A 21093-nucleotide genomic window follows, 5' to 3' on the forward strand; every position below is an offset into this window, starting at 1 on the left:
TGAATTGGAAATAAAACAAAACCCTCGAACCGAACTGCAAAAAATTAGAAACGTTTTCCCAACTTTTTCCCTCTCCTCACGATTTCGCGTCGTTGTCTTCTCCCGCGGCCAGCGGCGATCGGCACGGCGGCTGTTCCCTTGGTGTAAACTCCGCCCACTGCCAGCATCCATTTACACCAGGTCTGATGGCTCATGTTCCAAATCCTGTTTTTTTTTTCTCTCTCTCTCGCTCTGTTGAAATTTCTCTGAATTTCACTGGCACGTTCTTCTCTTGAGCCGCCACATGCGAAGTCTTTATTATCGACACCTATTTTTACTTACGTCATCTCGTTATTGACTCGGTGCAGATTATCGGTCTGCTCGAACGATTCGAGTAAAGAACTTGGAGGTTTGTTTTGGTGCTTGTTTTAGATGTTCTATATATGCTCTTGGAATTCTATATACGTTGTAACATACAAAGTATAAGTTCATGGAGTTGTATGAGAGTATATATATATATGTTTTCTTTTCTAGTTTAAATGGAACGGAGCTACGTGGATAGAAATAAGCTAATTTGTTAATGGTGCTTATCTTTGTTGTTCGACTGTTTTATATAATGTTGAGACGTTTAAGCTTTATCCAGCACTGATGTATGTTAAATTTTCATTTCACGTACAGGAAAGTGAAGTAATATTGAGGGATTTTCTCAATGGCAAAGAATCAATCTGCTTTGATTAAAGATACAGTATATAAATTGCAACTTGCACTCTATGAGGGCATTCAAAATGAGAATCAGCTATTTGCAGCTGGGTCTCTGATGTCTCGGAGTGACTATGAAGATGTGGTGACTGAGCGGTCTATTGCAAACCTCTGTGGATATCCATTATGCCATTCTAATTTGCCGTCTGATAACACTAGGAGAGGCCGGTACAGAATTTCATTGAAAGAACATAAGGTGTATGATTTAGAAGAGACATATAAGTACTGCTCTTCTGCTTGCCTCATTAACAGCCGTGCCTTTTCTGGGAGATTGCAAGATGAGAGATGTTCGGTTATGAACCCCGCGAAACTTAAAGATATTCTTAAGCTGTTTGAGAATATGAGTTTGGATTCTAAGGAAAATGTGGGGAATAATTGTGATTCGGGACTTGAAATTCAGGAGAAGATAGAAAGCAGTATTGGAGAAGTTCCCATTGAAGAGTGGATGGGTCCATCAAATGCAATTGAAGGTTATGTGCCGCACAGAGATCATAAGATCATGACTTTGCCCAGCAAGGATGGAAAAGAATCCAAGGATGGTAACTTTTTTTTTCCCAACTTTTTTTCTCTGTATGCCGAAGTTTTATTGTGTTGGTTGTTGAATTCCATATTGGAGAAGATTATACATTCAAAAGATCTTCCTAGCAAAAGGAAAAATGCTCTTAGAATGCTATAATGAAGAAGGGAATTATAGATTTATTTGCATTGGCGGTTAAAGTGAAGTACACCGTCATAGGGTCTAATGCTAAAAGTTTGGTGTTGAACATTGTCTACTATGCCTGCAACTTGCTGTGTTTGATTGTTGAATTCGGTTCATGTCGAATCAAATGCATTATTGGGGCGTCCCTATGAGAAAAGTTGAAGAGAAAAAAAAAGCATTCTTAGAATACCTAAGAAAAAAGAAAAAGAAAAGAAAGTGAAAGTTTGAAACAGTGTATTTATTTGCTCCTGTTGGCTGTTAGTTTAATTGAGTTTTGGTGCACTGTCATAGGTTCTACAGCTAAAATTAAGCCATTGGGTGGTGGAAAGGATTTCTTCAGCGACTTCTCCTTCACAAGTACTATAATCACAGATGAAGAGTATAGTGTTTCAAAGATATCATCTAGTTTGAAAGAGATGGCTCTTGATACTAATTCAAAGATACAAACAGGAGAATTCTGTGGTAAAGAATCAAATGACCAATTTACCATTTTGGAAACCTCACATGCTCGAGCTCCCCCAAAAAACAGTGTTGGGCATAAGGCAAGAGGATCCAAAGAAAGAACTAAAGTATCAGCCACCGAAGAAAGTACTAATAATTTGTCTGATGCTCCTTCAACTTCAAATAACCGCAGCACTAATTTCAATTTAGTGACAGAAGAACCAAAAGGTGGATTCAATGATCTTAGGGGAACTGAGATAAAATCCTCCCTTAAACAACCTGGCAAGAAAAACCTGCGGCGCTCTGTTACTTGGGCAGATGAAAAGATTGATGACACCAGTATGAACCTTCCAGAGGTCGGAGAAAAGGGGAAGACAAAGGAATGTTCCAGAATCACAAGCAATTTGGTAAATTTCGACAATGATAATGAGGACCTACTACGGGTTGAATCTGCTGAAGCCTGTGCAATGGCACTGAGCCAGGCAGCCGAAGCAATTACTTCTGGGCAAAGTGAGGTCTCTGAGGCAGGTAATCTACTCTATGCACGACGGATTGGGGTTAGTTATTGTACATGCTATAAAGATTATATTACTTGTCTGGCGCTGGCCATAAGATGAGTTCTGCTGAAACTAGTTCTAGTTTTCCCTATTTTGTTTTATAAGCCATTTAGAAATTTAATTTTTGTTGTGTTTTCATTGGTTTTTAGCAAATATATATTGTCACCTTCTCTGCATTCTATTTCCTTAAAACGTTGAAACTTCATCCTACCAAAACACAGAAAGTGGCTTTAGTGGTTATAAAATTGCTGTATGAATATGAACTAGATGGTTACTCATATAGTTTTTTCTTCTGTGTTTTGTTCTTTGTAATATCTCTCTAGAAGAGACGTCATATTGTTTTTCTTTGTGTTCTGTTATTTGTAATATTCAGTGTCTGAAGCTGGAATTATTATATTGCCACATCCAAGTGACGCTAATGAAGAAGCATCTACTGATCCTGTCAAGGCATCAGAACCACATTCATTTTCAGAGAAGTCAAACAAACTTGGGGTATTACATTCTGATCTGTTTGATCCCAGTGAATCTTGGTATGATGCGCCTCCTGAGGGTTTCAGCCTAACTGTAAGCTCCTTCTCTTTTTTTGGACGCACCTTCTGTTCCCAACCTAAATATATCCTTTTTCCCACCACGTTTACCTTGTTTTTTCCAGTTATCTTCTTTTGCAACCATGTGGATGGCAATCTTTGCATGGGTAACCTCATCTTCCTTGGCCTACATTTATGGAAAAGATGATAAGTTCCATGAGGAATTTCAATATATTGATGGGAAGGAGTATCCAAGTAAAATTGTCTCTGCTGATGGCCGATCTTCTGAAATCAAGCAAACACTTGCTGGATGTCTAACACGGGCAATACCTGGACTTGCTTCTGAACTTAAGCTATCGACCCCAGTATCACGTTTGGAGTATGGGATGGTAATGACAAACATTTATGACATTGTTCTTTTCTCTCAATAACTTTTGTTGGTAATAACTGATAATGGAGAACCTACGTTAGTTTGCATATATGCAGAGCTTATTATTGTTATTATTTACTTTTGTTGGTATATATTTAGTATCTGTGGTAGACGGTACCATTCCCCTCGGTACTGGGTCTTGTTTAACTTTTCCTTTTTGAAAAAGAAATAGAATCATTTAATTGATTGACGGAATAAGAGGAAAAGCCCCTGCAACCATAGGTGATTAATTAAGAAAGATAAGCTATAACAGGTAAAAGGATTGCTTAGATTTACACCTAAAAAACACAGTAGATAAAACGAAGTCCCTAAAACGATCAAAAGGGGAGAAAGAGTCCCTAAAAAGGGACCACCCCAAATAATCCAGAAGAAAGCACATGTGAGTGCCAACGAAACTCTCTTTTTGATACAACCAAAAGGCTGACCCACCCATAAAAATGGAAGGAGGTCAAAATTTTTATTAGGACACCGGTAGGCTAGCTGCTAACAGAAAACCTCCAATATAATATTTTCTATTGCTGGCTTTCTTTCTTGTAAGTGCACATTTAAGTGGTTTTAACTAGGAGAGACTTCCGTTCAAGATCTCCCAAGGAGATTGCTTTAGCAAATGAAGAAGCGTATTTTCTTACCTTCAGCCAGTAATTTACTAGGCATTGGTCTTGGAGATTCAGGTTATTGGGAACGCTAAAGGATTATAGCTATAGACCTTGCTGTACTCTGGAAATGGTTGCAGTGATCGACTATTGTGCTTTCCATGGCACAAGGAGATTAGAAAGTTGATGATTTTAGATTGCCTTGCAGGGAACTGTGCTGTCTACTTCTCCTGCTTTATTTTTAGGGGAGGGGAGGATTTGTGGGAGGATTAGGGGGAGGATTCATGGATGTATGGACCTCTATCCCCTGTTTAAAATCAGTTTTTTAGCTCGTGGTTTCTATTCTAATGTTACTATTGAAGACTGGTCTGAATACTGTATGGAATTTGAAATTTAAAAGGCATTCTCATGATTTTGGAAGGTCTATACCACATGAGAGAAGGATACCATACTGTTAATCCAACTTTGCCATATGAGTGACATCGATTCATGTTCTTGTGCAGGCACACTTGTTAGACACCATGACTTTCCTTGATGCTCTTCCAGCATTCAGAATGAAGCAGTGGCAAGTAATTGTTCTCTTATTTATTGAAGCTTTATCTGTTTGCCGGATTCCTTCACTTGCCTCCCACATGTCAAGTAGTAGAAATCTGTATCATAAGGTTTGGCTCCCTATAAATCTCTGCCCTTTTGCTTAGAAACGATTGATTTGTTTCGATCATAGTGTTAGATAAGACGTATAAGAATTACTAAGCATCATTACCGTGAAATATATACTAACCTTTTTCTCGAGGACATAATGATAGATTTTCCTCTTTCAATTCAAAATTCAAAATTTGTTTCTTTATATTGTTTAGTTCTCGGAAATATGCTATTGTATAGTTTAATGAGAACCGCTAAAGTTCATTTCATGCTCGGTTGCAGCGTAAGTGATTGGTCATGAAGAGTATTTGTACATTATAACTATAACTTCAGACAGAATTTTTGATGAAATGCCGTATTCCTTAATTCTTAGATTGGGGTATTTTTTAACATCCTGCTCTCACTCTCACGCACATAGGTGCTTGATCGTGCTCAGATACAATCCGACGAATACGAGATAATGAAAGATCATATATTACCTCTTGGTCTAACAGCTCAACTTTCAGTTGAGAATGATGCCTAAAGGATTAGAACCAAAATCTCCAACACAATTATCATCACACTTGAGGCCGGTTCAAATTGATGTCCAGTTCCTGGCTAATCCGATTCACGGTACATAATAGTCAGTAATCGTACACACCACATGCTGTTTCTACATGTAGATTCTCTAGTATTTCTTATTGGGAGAATTAATTGTTGCAGGCTAGGCAAACATTTTCTTTAGAATTGCTTGTGAACAGGTGCGGTCGCTGTTGTCCCATTTGAGGTGATTTTGTATTAAGTTATTTTGGAACAATTTAGTTCTAAATAAACATAGTTAGACTCTTTTTAAGTCTTTTAAGTATAAATAATCATTATTATACTTAAAGATGCCAAGAAAGTTTGAGGGGTGGAGGATGTCAGATTTTTTTATGGAATTTTCATTAGGAAGAGTTTGTCCTAATTTTTTATTTGTAGAACCAAACTCAACTCAAAATAATAGTGTAGATATAACAAACTTTACCACATAGCGATGATACGAGTCTATTAACAATATAATCTATCATGCATAGATTTTGTTATATTTGCAATTTCTAAAAATACTATTTAATACCATTATTTTGTTTTTTAATATAAATTAAAAGACATGATACAAGAAATATCTAATATATATATATATATATATATATATATATATATATATATATATATATATATATATATATATATATATATATATATTTGTAAAGCATCATTTCATGGCTTTGATTGAGGCAAAATGAAAGAATACTCGAAGAATCTCAAGATAAAAAAAAAAGATCCTAGAATAGACAAAATCGTGGACGGTGACGTAGCCCTCAAATCCGTCTCGAATCATTGAGGTTTGTAGGTTGAATTCATATCATTTCATTTACTCTAAGGCTGGGAATTCATGTACTAATGTTTGTTATCCTAATCTCTTTCACACGTAGAAGAAGCATAATGAAATTTTCAAGGCCCCATTCTTAGTACGCTATAAATTATTATCCATATGCACAATGAGCATATATTTGCATTTTTTTTATTATATCCATAAATATTTGAGTACTAATCTCACGAAATATGTTACAATAAGCATAGTTGGTATTAACAAGCATATTTGGTATTAACTTCTCTTTTTCTTATTTTAATATTTGTAAAAGGTTCGAAAAGTTAGACATACATTTTTAAAACAAAACATTAACAATTTCTATAAAAAGGTTTGTTTTTATGAAATAAATAAAAAAATTCATACATATTTTTGTAATTACAGTGAAATTATAAAATATTTAATAAGCTGGTTCATAGCTGTTAACTTTCAAAATTAAAACTAAGTTCTCTGTCTTATTTAAATTCTAAAATTAAACAATCAAATTTATATGATCCAATTTTCATAAATGTTTAAGAATCCAATTTCGTGTGAGAAATCAATTACTATAAAAAGTTTTGAAAATTCAATTATATAATTACAATTGCTATCATATCTTAAGAGTAGTTTTTGCAATTTGCCCCAAGAGAGAGAGAGAAGTGAAATAATCATGAGTAAGATTATTAATAATCAATATGAGTCCATATGATTTGCAAAATTCAAACACAACAAATACAAAGTGGAAAAGAAACTACAAACCTTCCCCATAAATGAGTACAGTTTCAATACAACAAATATTTCAACGGAAGAAGGGCAAGTAGTTTGTAATTTATGTCTCACAGCAGAAGCACAAAAAGGTTGGAGGATGTCCTTCGGACCAACTGAAGCCACTTGGACTACCAAACCAACCTCATAGCTCATCCTGCAACACCAACGACTTAATCAGCTCCTTCTTTCATGTAAATTCCAGACTTACTTAACTAATTTTTCCTTTTATCATAAATGGATCGTGGAATTTAATATTTTTCAATGTTTTCATATACTGAATCATTTTTCATTCATGCCAGACAGTGAGAGAGGTTACTTGATACTTCTAAGACCATAATAGTTTAAATCTTAATGTTTTTGTCAATAGTTGGGAGGGACAACTTACATGGCCGTAGTCATCGAAGTCATGTCGATCCTGCAAATTCAAATTTTAAGATTAGACTAAATCAGTCGATTGCACATGTGCGCTAAACTGAAACAACAGTAGCTTTGAGAAAGAACACTCTAGGTGTTTGGACCCCCATCTTTAAGTGGGTGGAGTGAGCTATAATAGTTGTTACAATATTTACTTGTAGTATTATAGCGAACAATTAACTACAATATTACTATTTCAAATCCCTCTTTGTTAGAGTATTTACTATTTTATACTCATCTTCACTTCCCCTCTTGTTACAAGAGTTCACTATTTCCTAAATAGTCCACATCTCTGACATGAACTTTTATAACCAACCAGCCTAAAGTAGTTTGTACTCTCAACACATACTCATATAACCAACACATGGTAAAAGCAATTGATTTTAGTAACTAAGTCAGACTCCAAAGACCTCTTCTTTGAGTAAACTAAATACACTAATAGGTTAATTAGGAGCTCTGTGATCACTAAATTCGGTTTCAAATGAATTGCAAAAACTTTGAAACAAGGCAAAGGATCCCGCGTCATCCAATACATATTACCTATGGAAAGTTTGGTTTATTGTTTACCTAAGCAGGCAAGGAACACTTATCACCCAAAAAAGAAAAATGAAGGAAAACCAATCAGGTATAAAGCCAACAAATTCTTGGCTATTAGAAGAAAGACATGGTGAAAGGAATAAATCACCCCACCTCTTCAGTGGCAGTAAAGCTCAAAAGGGAGCAATGTAGATGATAAATTATAGATGAGATATGTTCAGCTAGAGATATACCCTTCGATAATGCCGCCTCCTATCTCTATGACGATAGTCTCGCTCCCTTCTTCTCTTTTCACCTTCCTCTCGAGCCCTTTGAGCCTCCTATATCAGATATACTCAATGTATATTAAAATGAAGAAATTAAGAATTCATGTTGTGTTATGTCATCGGGCAATGAAACCAACAAGACTTCTCACCTTTTCTTCCCTAGCCTTCCTTTCTTTTTCTGCTTCCTCAAAAGCTTCCTTTTCAGCCTGAAATTATGAACACATTGAATTGACAACTCATCATTCAAACATAACTACTGTTCTATTATTTTTCTCTCTTCTTCCTCGTCGTAGATTTTCTTTTTCACATCTTGACAACTCGTCATTAAATCAAATATAAAGGCTCCTCCTACTTGAGACTGTCCAAAAAGAAATTTCCAGTAAATGAAATATATACCTCCTTATTTCTTGCAAACGTATCATCAACAACTTCCTTTGCATACTGGGGGTCATCGCATATCAAAATGTTGTCAAAAACTGATCCAGCTTTTACCTGCAAAATATTAATCCGGCATCAGACATTAAGCAGATGCTATGCAACATAGTTTGAAAGATCGGTTAGTGGGGACATTATTAAACTTCAACTAGAACACAGAACAAAACCGTTGACAAATACAATAATTAACCAAAACACAAGAACGGGATTAATTTTAAATTTTACTCTGAATTAATAAACTTTTGGAAAGGGAAACAAAAACAAATCATGATGTCTACCTGCCAAACTTCAATGCCCACATACTTTATTGGTCTTAGCACGTAAAGATTAGGATCATCCTCAAACTCTGGATAAATAAAACAGCAAACGAAGAAAAAACATATATATATTAATATAGATGTCTTTTAATGAGGAAAAAAAATTGCAAAGTTGGGTAGCATATAAGATCGTTCTTAAAGCAGAACTCTAACAATTGAATAAAATAATAGCTCCAAAGAATCAACCTAGAATGACTATGAGGTCATGATCATGTATCACTAGTAACTAGTTTTACTGTTTTACCATTTATCTAAAACATTGAAATAGACAGGTCCATTTTCAAGCAGTTTGATTTTCAAGCAGGCAATAGAAAAGCCTAAAAAATACATTTATTAAGGTTCCACAAGAACGCTAAGGCACTGCTTTTGTCACAAATCGCTTCATCCATCTCTATCTGACCAGCTGACAAGAAACATACCTGGATTATCAATCCATGGAGTCTTCCATTTTCCCTTGTAATTGGGGTTCTTGATTTTCTGTATAGCATGCCATAAGATAAATGAGAACTTGTACAGAACACATCACAGTGAGCATATATAGGAAAGCACTTTAGTCACCTTACGCTTCCACGGTCCCTTGTATGCTGGATTTGGAACCTTGGGAGCCTTCCACATGCCATCCTCATCCTCGTCCCATGTATCAGGCTATTTAAGAAAGAGCAAAGAGATCAAGTACATCAAAAGAACAACTAATTTACATAGAAAAAGTTTTCCAACAAAATTTGTTAATACTAGATCCCGTCAGCAATTAGGGAAGGAAGGATGAAGACTTGATGAGACTACATTATGTATGCAAAATTAACAACAAACCTCTTTAGCCTTCGGATCAGGAATCTCGGCTGGGATTGAATCATATCCCTAAATAAAAGAATGAAAAGTTCATTGAAAGCTATGAAATATAGCAACCTGCTACCATCAGGAAAAATGTGTCGCTAAATACCTCTGGTTTAACATCATTAGGATCTTCAATGTATTCTCTGTCATCCCAGTCAGCAGGCTGTAAGGTATAGGGAATTTTAGAAACTGTAAAATGCATATTTGCAAGGAAACTATTCGGCAGATCTTAGATAATAAACTATGAATTTTTAAAACCAACAGGCAGAACAAACAAGCATGTTGTAGGTATAATATAATACAAGTTGCATTAGGATGCAACTTATACGAGAACTTCCATGGTTCAGGCAGATAATGTTGAACCAGAATAAGACCTTATTTTTCCACATTATAGGATCAGATTTATAATAACTTCTCATAAGTCCCACCTAATAGTATAAGTATTTAAATTTACAGTCTCCAAAGAGCACCTTTTTCGCCTTAACATCTTTGATTTTCCTAGGTGGCAGGATGTCCCAATCACTGTACATGCTTCCAGAATCTCTTTCTCGATTATCAACAAGTATACTGTAACTAGCATCGGGCCTAAGAATGAATGTGTAGAAATGAGTTAACTTGTCTGTTTCACATTGCAAATCCTTCTTTATGGGATAATTCTGCCCCTGGTAAGAAAGTATCGCATGGAGTTTTTTCGTCTGTGTACCACATAAATCTGGCCCAAACATCATACTGCAAAAAAGAAGATCTAGAATTTAGACATTTTCATTTGTTGTTAATTTTCTATAATACGTTTTTATACAGACAACTTAAAGACCATTGAGAGTTCACAAAATAGAAAAAAGAAACAGATGAAACTCTACAGGCAGAAACATGTTAATTTTTTATAATACGTTTTGGCATGCATCTGCATAAATGAGCTCTCAAAGAACTAAGAGAACTTGACCCAATAACCATGGAAAATCACCTCAAAAGAACAAGAGTTCTGTTCCATTGGGATTACATTTGTAGAAAGCAATGAAAAGTTGTTTGCATTGGTGGTTGATGTCAATGGCATTGAATGTCTTTACTCTCATTTATTGCTTCTAAGATGAGAGATGTCTTGTATTGAGGTAATCACAGTTGGGGTTGGGGTGAAGAGATGATAAGTAGACTTGAAACGATTGCAAGAACGGCTTCCCAAGCCTGAATTTACTCCATCAGGAATGTAAAGCAGCAGGTTTTCCTATCATTTTGATTTAGCTTGTCCACTTCTGGAACAAAGCCCCCTTTGTTTGAGGTTTTTACCAACCAAATAACATAATCCTTAAGGATTTCATTGAGGGCAATGGAAGAAGGCAGAAGAAGCTTCAATTGCTAAGGCAAAAAAGGAGGAAGGGAAGAGAGTGGGCTAAAAGTAAAGACTCCAAGCATTCTTTAAATTTCCTTTTACCTTCTTTCAATTTGCCAACTCATTCTCTGTTTAAGGGTTGCTTGATTACCATGCATGTGTTGTTTAACAAAACTAACAATTCCAAAAATTACAACGTTAAGCATGAAGAGGTTTTACTCATTCAAGTTAGTGACAAACAAAGAGATATAACCAGACCTGTAAGGGGTATCGCCACCATATTTCTTCTGATTGACATAACCAGAATGAAGCTTAAGGTACCCGCCACCACATTCAATCTCCTGTTCGAATTTGATAGAATACTGGACCACTAGAGTTCTGTTCTCGTTGGAGAACTCCGGTATCTTTGCAGATATGGCAAAATGCTTAGCATCATTGTAAGTCTGAATGCCTGCAAACCAATCATCATCACCATCTGCTTAAAATCTGAATATAGGTAAAAATACCATTTTGGTCTTGAACTTTGAAACCTCTTTTATTTAGTCCTTATATTATCAAACGTCCAAACTTAGTACTATACTCTCAGTAAATCTTAAAGTCAGTCCCTATTGTTGGTCCTTATGGTTACCTTTTCCAAACAAAACTTTCATCTCTTTCATTCTTCCCCCTATAAATTTTGAACATATATTCAAATGGTGTGTTCCAAATACACAGACCATTTTAACCAAGAAAATACCATAACTTGATGAACAAATTTTAAAATCAGTTTCCAAAGAAAAAACCTACAAGTTAGTAAGTATAATTGGCATAAGCTAGAAATATAAACCTATGACCTTTTTGAGAATCAAATAAAAATTTCATAACGCATCAAAAATCAGCAGTTTATAACAAAGTAACCCATAATAAATACCTTTGTCATCTGGATCTCCAGCCCATTTTCCGGCGGTGTGCTTAAAAGTCCCAGCTTTCCCTTCACTTCTTTTCCAGTCAGATAAGACCCAACGGCTCTTCCATCCATCTACCCCCACAGGAAAATAAGAAAAGAAAAAAACCATTACCATTACGTATCTAAATCCACATTACAAACCTTTAACTTTCCCCCAAGTTTCCAAAAATGTAGCATTCAATTACATCCAAAAGTGGCAACGAAACGCAATACAAAAACGGATTACCTTCTAAAAACAGGCACAAAAAAAACCATCAAAATCAGAAAGTCCATTTCTAAAACATAATAATAACAACAACAACAAAATAAAAACCTAAATCGGCCAGTGCGAACATTCATTTCCGAAAAGCGGATCGGACACCGTACATTTAACTAAACTCACTCCGAAAAAAAAAGTGAAAAGGAAAACAGAGAAAAGAAAAAAACTAAGAAGAAGAGAAGAGAAGAGAAGAGAAGAGAAGAGAAGAGAAGAAAGATTGGAAATTTACCTTCGAATCGCTCTTCGAAGAAAATTTCAGAGAGAGCAGTGTGGAAAGTGAAGATGGAATTGATGAGTAGAAGTGAAAGGAAAAGCTTGATCGAAGGAAGAAAGTGGAGATTGGTATTGGGAGTAAACTCCTCCATTAGTGAAGCGAGTCAAGGAAGTCGATACAAACAAATTCTGAGGTACAGAGGAAGAAGAAGAAGGAGAAGAAAGATCGCTACTTAAATAAACAAATCATAAAATTCAAAGTTCTTTGGTCCGTTCTTTCTAGAAACTACTCTTTGAATACTATACTATACATAGTCGATTCATTGGAATTTCTAACAATATTGATATTAACCAAGTCAATTGGTCGTGTAATACACCATCCAATTCATTACAGTTCTTCCACTTTTTTGGAAGAAAGAAAACATTTTTCATACAACTATTTCAAATAACAATCTCTTTTTTTGTTCCAAAGTATAAAGAAAACATTTTTCACGTACTATTATAAATAGTGTTAGAGAGTGATAAACATCTTCGTTTTTATTTTGTCAATATATATCTGTGATGTGTGATATTTGTACATCGATACTATATATATATATATATTTAAAATATTTAGATTAATTTGCTATCTTTCAAAACAATTCATTTTGGTAATTATCATTTCAAGTTGCAAATAATTTTGGTGATGAATAATTTTTTTAAACGACAAAATTATTTAAAATATTTATAAATATATATAAAAAAAAAACTTTACTTCAAAGAGATACAGTGTCTATCATTAATAAACAACAAGAATCTGTGATATTTATAGTTGTGCTGGTAAATAATAACATTACTTTAACGTATGCAATTTAGAAGTACTTGATATTTTTATAGAAGACGTTAAAAAAATAATGAAAATACGGAATATATAGTTTATTTATAAAAAATATTAAGTTAAATGAGATATTTTTTAAAATAATAAAACTATTTACCCAACATTGAAAAATCTATCAAATTTCTTAGAGTTTATTTAAGTTTTTCTTTCTATATTTTATAAATATATTTTTTTTATTTATTCATAACAATTTTCTTTTTTTCTTTGATTCTAAAAATATTTAGAAGGGTTTCTATTTCCCTCGTGCTTCCTCTCTTTTTAAAAGAAAATAATTTTCACAACAAAAGCATTGTGCTTTTCTTTGGTTCGATCGCTCCTTTCTAGTATCCAAAACTTTGGATTGGGTACGATAATAAATGTTAAGAATTTAAATTATTTGACACGTAAAATAAGTCGATTGACATCATATACTTGTCATCTATAACATATCGAGTAAATTTTATCTTGACGAGATTAAGCATTTTGACACAAATTTTTTATTGCGAAACAATGCCAAGTAATGTTGTTTTTGTAGCAGTGATATTTTGGTTTATTTGGTTATTTTTGAGATAATTGTTTATTTACGAGGTAGTTTTTAAATCAATATTATTATTTCATATGTTCTTTTTCTTGTATCAATATAGTTTTTCTAAAATATAAATATGGAGTACTTAAAATATAAATTTCCACCGGTTTAATCAAAAATCACTTTAGAAGCTCTATCAATCGATTTTTCTAAAATAATATTATTTTAATAAATTGGGTCAAAGATAGGGGAGAATAATTTTTTTTTTACAAAAATAGGTGTTGAAATCGTGGACCGTATGAGATATTAGAAAAAAAAAATCATGGACCATTGTTACCAATTATATTTTTAAAAAACCAATGGTCGAGTGATTTTCTGCCATCAATATGGTGATGGCTCTTAGCACCATTTAGCATAGGCCCAGGGGGCTCGAGTCCCCCTCAACTTTATTGTCTTTATATAATATATATAAAGAAAACTACTTAACTATTAATATTTATCACTAGCTTAGTAATTATTCTGATTGTCAGGCTCCTAGTGCACAATTTCTACGCTCTTTCATAGTTCACATTATAATTCTTTAAAGGATCTTGATTTATAACATTGTATTTTCTTAAAGAAACTCTTTATCAAAATTGTGCCTTCAAACATGCAAAAAAAAAAAAAATTGTAAGGAGTGGACTCGAATTTGAGTCTAAAAAGGGATGGATAATAATTTTACCAATTAGAGATATATATAATTAAAGTCGAGGAAGAGCTCAAATTTTCCTAAAAACTTATATCTTAAACCCTAAATTAAATACAATCGACCCTACGTAGAAGTTAAAATTTCATAAACTAGAATCAAATACAGTGTAAATTTCGAAGTTAAAGATTTAATTATTTAAAAAATAAGAATATAAACAAGAAAAATAAAAAAACGTTTTTGAAAAAAACTCCAATAAATAATAAAAACAATAACAAGGTTGGGTTAGATTATTTTGATTGGAGGAAGAAAGGAATTAAAACGTAAGAGAGTCCTACGTGGCAGGTTATGATTGGGAGAAAGCCAAGCTGGAAGCGGTGATTGGTCCGTTGAAGGGAAGAACACGTCGGCCGAGAGCGTAGTGAATAGGAAACTGGGAGTTGACTAGAAGACGATGACGAAGACGAAGCTCCGGAGAAAAACGAGTTGACTCCTTAATTAATTACACACACAACTTTAATATAGATAAAGTCATGAAAAAGATATACATTATGATGGAAGATTGATAAGAAAAATATTATCTTAAAAAACATCTTTTCAAAATCAACGAACAACTTAAAAAAGACATCAAAATATTACAAACTTTTACGGTAATTATATTAGGGCAATACTTTGGTAGATCTCGAGATATATCGTGTGTTTATAGGTTTAGTTAAAATATTTTAAAAAAGAAATTAAAAAAGTTGTCATATGACTAATTATAATTGAACAATTTAGTGACTAAATTTATGAAAATGAATGCTACTCGAAATGTACTTCATTATGTTTTGTTACTCGGTTTCTTTATCTTGTGGTGCCAAATACGTATAATTAGTTTAAACAATGTTGTTTTCTTATATTTTCGATCTTGAAATAATCATGATTCACTTTATCATCACTCATGCAAGTCCGTATAACTTCTAATTACAAATTCACATCATCTTCAATGTTCTCACCAATCATTCCATTCACATGAAACACCATAATCGTTCGTATTTTTTAATAAAGTTTTTAAATTTTCAATGTTTTGGTTTATAATCTTCGCGTCCATGTGTTGTTCTATATTTATAGAATTTTGATTGATTCTATAGATAAGTGTTGTGAAGTCGACAAATAAAGAAAATAGAAAAATATAAAATAGTGTAAAATCATCGCACATATTTACATGGTTTATTATCAATGTATTAACTTTGTCACGGGTAAAGAAAGAACAATTTTCAAGAATAATTCATAATATAACATGGAGGGTGGAGGGATAGAAAATTGATATAACACATCTCTCTAAACCCTAGAGTAAAACACATAAATAAAACAAAGATTAACAAAATACAAGACTTCGTATTTGGTCATTCGAAACGCCAGATAATATACTCAAAGTTTTCCAAATAATAAATTTAGGCTATATAAACATAAGGCAAGACAGAGAGTAACAATGACCTAAAACTTACTAAGAACTAAGTTTGGATTGAGTAAATTCTAAAATCAACGAGGTTCAAAGAAAATCATCCCCCATAAAAATCCAACAATGACCAAAATAGCTATGTGCACTCGAGCCAAAGATGGTTTTAGGTTGACCTCTCAAACGATGGTCAACGAAAGAGCGATACAAAAAAAGTTGAAAAATACTGATCCAAGAATGAAGTGTGAGCATGATAGCTTGAAAAATTGAACCGATCAACTTTCGAAGGTAATTGGTCGAAGATAAGGAAGAGTTTGGTCGGTTTTCGATTTAGGAAAATTTCAAACCGACAATATTTTTTAAAAAAATTCAAAGGCTTAAACCGACTGAAACTATCAATCGGTCAGTTTGTACTTTTTCATGATTGGAGTCAATTTGAATATTTACTAAACCGATCGTAATCGATTCGATAGTAGATTGTATGAAAAAAAATGATTACGATCGATCGATGCATACTCCTATATCGATTTATCACATCTCACATGAGATTAGCAAAATAGCCGACTCGACATATAGAGTTCAGATGGCTAATTTGGTTAAAGAGTTGTGGGTCAGCAAAAAAAGGTGGCTTTCCACTTTTGGAAAAGCCCATCTTAGGGTTTATAGAAGTGAAAGACCAAACATGGGCTGTTTTTTTTGTGTTCCCATAAAATTTGCATTATTATTAATACTAATTTATTTTCTTTCGTAAAATTATGACCTTTTTGCAAACAATTACCTTGAGTGCTTCTATAAGATCAAATAACAAGAAAAAGAAAAATAAATGTGATCGATAGAACAATGGTAAATTAGGTTCTAGAGAATTCGATTCTTTTTCTCAACCCATAGCTAATATTTAAGTTTAGGGTTTTAGAAACTTTTTGTAATCACTTCATTTCATGCTTATTTCATCCCAAAGCGGCTTTTTATTTCATTATACTTAACGTATATTCCAATTTCATTCATTTAATTTCCATGTGGTGTCATTGTGACAAAATGTATTGTTTCTAGTCTATTTGTTTCTATTTCCATATGTATATATATATGGAAAAAAATTAAAAAATCATTATATAATAATTCCATAAATTGAAATGCTACTAACAATTTAGCCATAGTACTTCAAACTCGAGCATCTCAACCTTAGATATTACAAGTAGCGACTCAACGTTATAACACTACATATATCTAGTCGCTTGATTCTTCTTGAAATGACCTAAAATGTATGCATTTCTCACATCTCATTAACTACAAAATGAACCAACAATGTTAAAAGAACAACCATATTCAAGCTATAAAAAAATCTCTAACTTACCTTTGTGGATTAAAACACGATTCAAAAGTTTTCTACCTCCCTATGTTGGTGCTATAATTGAAATTTCAAGACCAACTCGAGCATATGATATGAGACATATGCACTTATAGAAGTGAGTGGCGGCGACGGTGAAGTTGGGCCATTTTCATTCCAAACAATCACCTCAGTTTCTATGGTTTTTATCGTATACACTCTGAGTTTCGACTTGGTGTTTTGAGGCGTATGATCAGGTCATTTGGTTACCGCCTAAAGCTACCATGTTCATCTTTCAGAGCGCATTACAACTATTGTGCTACAAAAAGCAATCTTTGTTATCACTTCTCTGCACAGACTGCTCTGCCTCAGCAATGGACGACGAGTATCGGCGACCCACCGAGGCCAGAGTTCGATTCTCATTCCTATGCTGCTCTGCTCCAAGACTGTATCCAAAGCGGTGATTTAAATTTAGGAAAGCTCATTCATTGTAAGATTGTGAAAGAAGGTGGTTGTTTGGACTTGTTTGCTTTCAATGTTCTTCTCAATGCTTATGTGAAACTTGGGTTGTTGTCCGATGCCAGAAAGGTGTTCGATGAAATGCCGGAGAAAAATACTGTTTCATTTGTGACGCTAATTCATGGGTATGCGCAGTCTAATAAATTCATTGAGGCATTTGAGTTATTTGCTAGACTACACGGTGAAGGTCATGAGCTCAATCCGTTTGTTTTCACTACTGTTTTGAAGTTGCTTGTTAGTATGGAATGGGCGGAATTGGGACGTATTGTCCATGGTTGTGTACTTAAAGTTGGATATGGTTCTAATACTTTTATTGGGACTGCTCTTATCGATGCTTACTCTGTTTCTGGTTGTGTTAGTATGGCTAGAGAAGTATTTGATGGGATTAGTTGTAAGGATATGGTATCTTGGACTGGGATGATTGCTTCTTATGCCGAAAATGATTGTTTCTCTGAAGCTTTGGAATTCTTCTCACAGATGAGGGTAGCTGGATTCAAGCCAAACAATTTTACTTTTGCTGGTGTGCTTAAGGCCTGTCTTGGCCTGCAGAATTTTGATGCAGGGAAGACGGTTCATTGTTCTGTTTTAAAAACAAATTATGAGCGAGATCTTTATGTAGGAGTTGGGCTACTTGAACTGTACACTAGGTGTGGTGATAATGATGATGCTTGGCGAGCGTTTGGGGATATGCCTAAAAACGATGTGATTCCATGGAGTTTCATGATTTCAAGATTTGCGCAAAGTGGTCAATCTGAAAAGGCTTTGGAAATTTTTTGTCAAATGAGGAGAGCTTTTGTTACACCCAATCAATTTACATTTTCTAGTGTGCTGCAAGCTTCTGCAGCCATGGAGAGTTTAGATTTGAGTAAAACAATCCATGGACATGCACTTAAGGCTGGACTATCTACTGATGTGTTTGTATCCAATGCCCTTATGGCTTGCTATGCTAAATGTGGGTGTATTGAACAATCTATGGAACTATTTGAGGCATTATCAGACAGAAATGATGTTTCTTGGAACACAATTATTGTAAGCTATGTGCAGTTGGGTGATGGGGAGAGGGCATTGAGTCTGTTTTCCAACATGCTTAGATACCAAGTGCAGGCAACTGAAGTGACTTACTCTAGCATCCTCCGTGCTTGCGCTACTCTTGCTGCCTTAGAACTTGGACTTCAGGTTCATTGCTTGACAGCTAAAACCATCTATGGCCAAGATATTGCTGTTGGTAATGCTTTGATAGATATGTATGCCAAGTGTGGTAGCATTAAAGATGCTCGTTTTATGTTTGACATGTTGGATCTACGAGACAAAGTATCCTGGAATGCTATTATCTGTGGATATTCTATGCATGGTCTAGGAGTGGAGGCAATAAAAATGTTTAATCTTATGAAAGAAACAGAGTGCAAACCGGACGAGTTGACTTTTGTTGGTGTCTTGTCAGCCTGTAGTAACACTGGCCGGTTAGATGAAGGAAAACAGTATTTTACTTCTATGAAACAGGATTATGGGATTGAACCATGTATGGAGCATTATACCTGTATGGTGTGGCTTATGGGGAGGTCAGGTAATCTTGATCAGGCCGTGAAATTTATTGAAGATATCCCTTTTGAGCCCAGTGTAATGATTTGGCGTGCTTTACTTGGGGCTTGTGTAATTCACAATGATGTTGAATTGGGAAGAATTTCTGCTCAGCGCGTGCTTGAGTTGGAACCTCGAGATGAAGCAAGCCATGTATTATTGTCCAACATCTATGCAAGGGCGAGAAGGTGGGGTAATGTGGCTTATGTTAGAAAGCATATGAAAAGAAAAGGAGTAAAGAAGGAGCCTGGATTAAGTTGGATTGAGAACCAGGGTAATGTTCATTGTTTCACCGTGGCTGATACTTCGCATGCTGACCTGAAGTTAATCAATGGGATGCTTGAATTTTTAAACATGAAAACCAGGAAGGCAGGGTATTCTCCTCATCTTAATGCTGTACTACTTGATGTGGAAGATGATGAGAAGGAGCGTCTCCTTTGGTTACACAGTGAAAGATTAGCCTTGGCTTTTGGTCTGGTTAGGATGCCCGCTGGATGCCCGATTCGCATAATTAAAAATCTCCGTATTTGTGTTGATTGCCATTCTGTAATTAAGTTAATATCGAAGATTGTTGGGCGTGTTATTATTGTTAGAGACATGAATCGTTTTCATCACTTTGAGAATGGGTCATGCTCTTGTGCTGACTACTGGTGACCAAAACTTACTTCATTCACGTGGTGCATTTAAATTGAATCACCTAATAAGGAATAACTTGCGAAATTCAAGGTAACTTGTCAACCAGAACTCCTATGGTAGACTAGTATCCGTTAAAAATATCATGGCAAGAAGATAAATAATACACACACACACACATGCATACACCATAACCGTAAAGAGTAATGCTGATGTTAAGATATGTCAATTGCAGGTTGCCTATATATGCTGGTAGTAAAATATTAATATATGAGAACGAAGATGACCTAAATAAGGTGTTCAATACGAGGCAAGAAACAGGTATGGTTGTTCGTCTTTCTGTTTGGTTATCGAGAAACTTTGAGGAAGGAATGGACAAATGGGGAAAAAAGTGAAGGTAGCTATATGGATTGTTCAAATTTGTTACTTTCCAAACTCAAGATAACTTTAAAGGGATGGATAGTTTGGGTGTTGAAATTTTTATATCTATACTTAAGCATATTCATAAATGAGAGAAAGCTCTTCGTGTCTGGTAGTTTTAGAGATTGGAGAATGGAAGAAGAAGATTAAGATGGTATTGAAGAAGAGAGGGACAAAAGAGGAAAAATGGAGAAGTCTTAGACCATAAGTTTAAGTAGAGGAGAGAGGAAATGGAAGAGGGAGATGACGAGGTGTAAATAAACAATTTAATTATGTTCATATATTATAAAAATAGGACCATTTTTTAAGTGCTTTTATTTTATTTTTCTGGAGGGTAAAGATGTTAATGCAACTTTTATAAGTTTAGCGGCACCTACTATTCAAACGAGACACAAAGTTCATGGGTCTTAGATAATGATTTTCATCTATATACTAATGGTTTGGAAACTTTTGACCCCTTTCTGGAAGTTTTAAGGGGTATTATTACAACATTTAAAAGTTCTTTGACAAATATTTTCCGATTATCACAGTGGAATCAACACAACCAACTTCTGATACAAATAGATATCAACTATCATAAAATAAAGAAGACAAGAAGAAAGAGAAAGGGACAACCAAATTTATAGTTTACCAATGAAGTCTAAATTCACGGTGCAGGGTGGGCTTAATCCTTTATACCTCACAATGGCAATAACATACTACAAAAATGGTGAAGAATGCCTAGCCATCAAGCTCTAGCTAGAGCTCTCTTATGGAAGGAATCGAGGAAGAAGACCGCATCCCCTCTCTCTTGCACCCTCGATA

General features: G+C 34.5%; 3 protein-coding genes across 7 annotated transcripts; 2 read left to right on the forward strand and 1 right to left on the reverse strand.

Annotated features, from left to right (window-relative positions):
* On the forward strand, positions 1-5558 carry LOC103494620 (putative RNA polymerase II subunit B1 CTD phosphatase RPAP2 homolog). Of its 4 annotated transcripts, XR_538686.3 has the most exons (9): positions 18-180; positions 348-388; positions 658-1277; positions 1730-2407; positions 2810-3000; positions 3089-3352; positions 4490-4648; positions 5047-5240; positions 5331-5558. XR_538686.3 is itself a non-coding variant. In XM_008455897.3 (8 exons), exons 3-8 carry the CDS (start codon positions 689-691, stop codon positions 5149-5151), a joined length of 1986 nt encoding a protein of 661 aa, XP_008454119.2. In that variant the 5' UTR covers positions 18-180; positions 348-388; positions 658-688; the 3' UTR covers positions 5152-5558. The 4 variants fall into 4 exon arrangements, 2 of the variants coding, with proteins under 2 accessions (XP_008454120.2, XP_008454119.2); XM_008455897.3 differs by having other exon boundaries at positions 5047-5558; XR_007822277.1 differs by lacking the exon at positions 348-388 and having other exon boundaries at positions 35-180.
* Positions 5559-6654: 1096 nt separating this feature from the next.
* Positions 6655-12642, reverse strand: LOC103494621 (calreticulin-3). Of its 2 annotated transcripts, XM_051087378.1 has the most exons (15): positions 12327-12579; positions 11803-11910; positions 11151-11343; positions 10995-11066; positions 10036-10294; positions 9672-9728; positions 9542-9589; positions 9290-9376; positions 9151-9208; positions 8693-8760; positions 8376-8471; positions 8129-8185; positions 7947-8033; positions 7148-7177; positions 6655-6916 (listed from the first exon to the last, which is right to left on the reverse strand). In XM_051087378.1, exons 1-15 carry the CDS (start codon positions 12460-12462, stop codon positions 6905-6907), a joined length of 1368 nt encoding a protein of 455 aa, XP_050943335.1. In that variant the 5' UTR covers positions 12463-12579; the 3' UTR covers positions 6655-6904. The 2 variants fall into 2 exon arrangements, with proteins under 2 accessions (XP_050943335.1, XP_008454121.1); XM_008455899.3 differs by lacking the exon at positions 10995-11066 and having other exon boundaries at positions 12327-12642.
* Positions 12643-17087: 4445 nt separating this feature from the next.
* LOC103494622 (putative pentatricopeptide repeat-containing protein At5g13230, mitochondrial) lies at positions 17088-20597 on the forward strand. The gene is made up of 2 exons (XM_008455900.3): positions 17088-19962; positions 20105-20597. The coding sequence occupies exon 1, from the start codon at positions 17389-17391 to the stop codon at positions 19888-19890; it is 2502 nt and encodes an 833-aa protein (XP_008454122.2). The 5' UTR covers positions 17088-17388; the 3' UTR covers positions 19891-19962; positions 20105-20597.
* Positions 20598-21093: the final 496 nt, after the last annotated feature.

This window comes from Cucumis melo, chromosome 7, assembly GCF_025177605.1.
Source record: "Cucumis melo cultivar AY chromosome 7, USDA_Cmelo_AY_1.0, whole genome shotgun sequence".
In the NCBI taxonomy this organism is placed as follows: Eukaryota; Viridiplantae; Streptophyta; class Magnoliopsida; order Cucurbitales; family Cucurbitaceae; genus Cucumis; species Cucumis melo.

Coding starts and splice junctions, on each gene's coding strand:
- LOC103494622 (XM_008455900.3), top strand. CDS start 17,389: ATGATCAGGTCATTTGGTTACCGCCTAAAGCTACCATGTTCATCTTTC.
- LOC103494620 (XM_008455898.3), top strand. CDS start 689: ATGGCAAAGAATCAATCTGCTTTGATTAAAGATACAGTATATAAATTG. Junction 2,408..2,809: donor AAGTGAGGTCTCTGAGGCAG/GTAATCTACTCT, acceptor TGTAATATTCAG/TGTCTGAAGCTGGAATTATT. Junction 4,649..5,046: donor GTAGAAATCTGTATCATAAG/GTTTGGCTCCCT, acceptor TCACGCACATAG/GTGCTTGATCGTGCTCAGAT.
- LOC103494621 (XM_051087378.1), bottom strand. CDS start 12,462: ATGGAGGAGTTTACTCCCAATACCAATCTCCACTTTCTTCCTTCGATC. Junction 8,034..8,128: donor GGAAGGCTAGGGAAGAAAAG/GTGAGAAGTCTT, acceptor TATCTGATATAG/GAGGCTCAAAGGGCTCGAGA. Junction 7,178..7,946: donor GGAGGCGGCATTATCGAAGG/GTATATCTCTAG, acceptor TTGAATTTGCAG/GATCGACATGACTTCGATGA.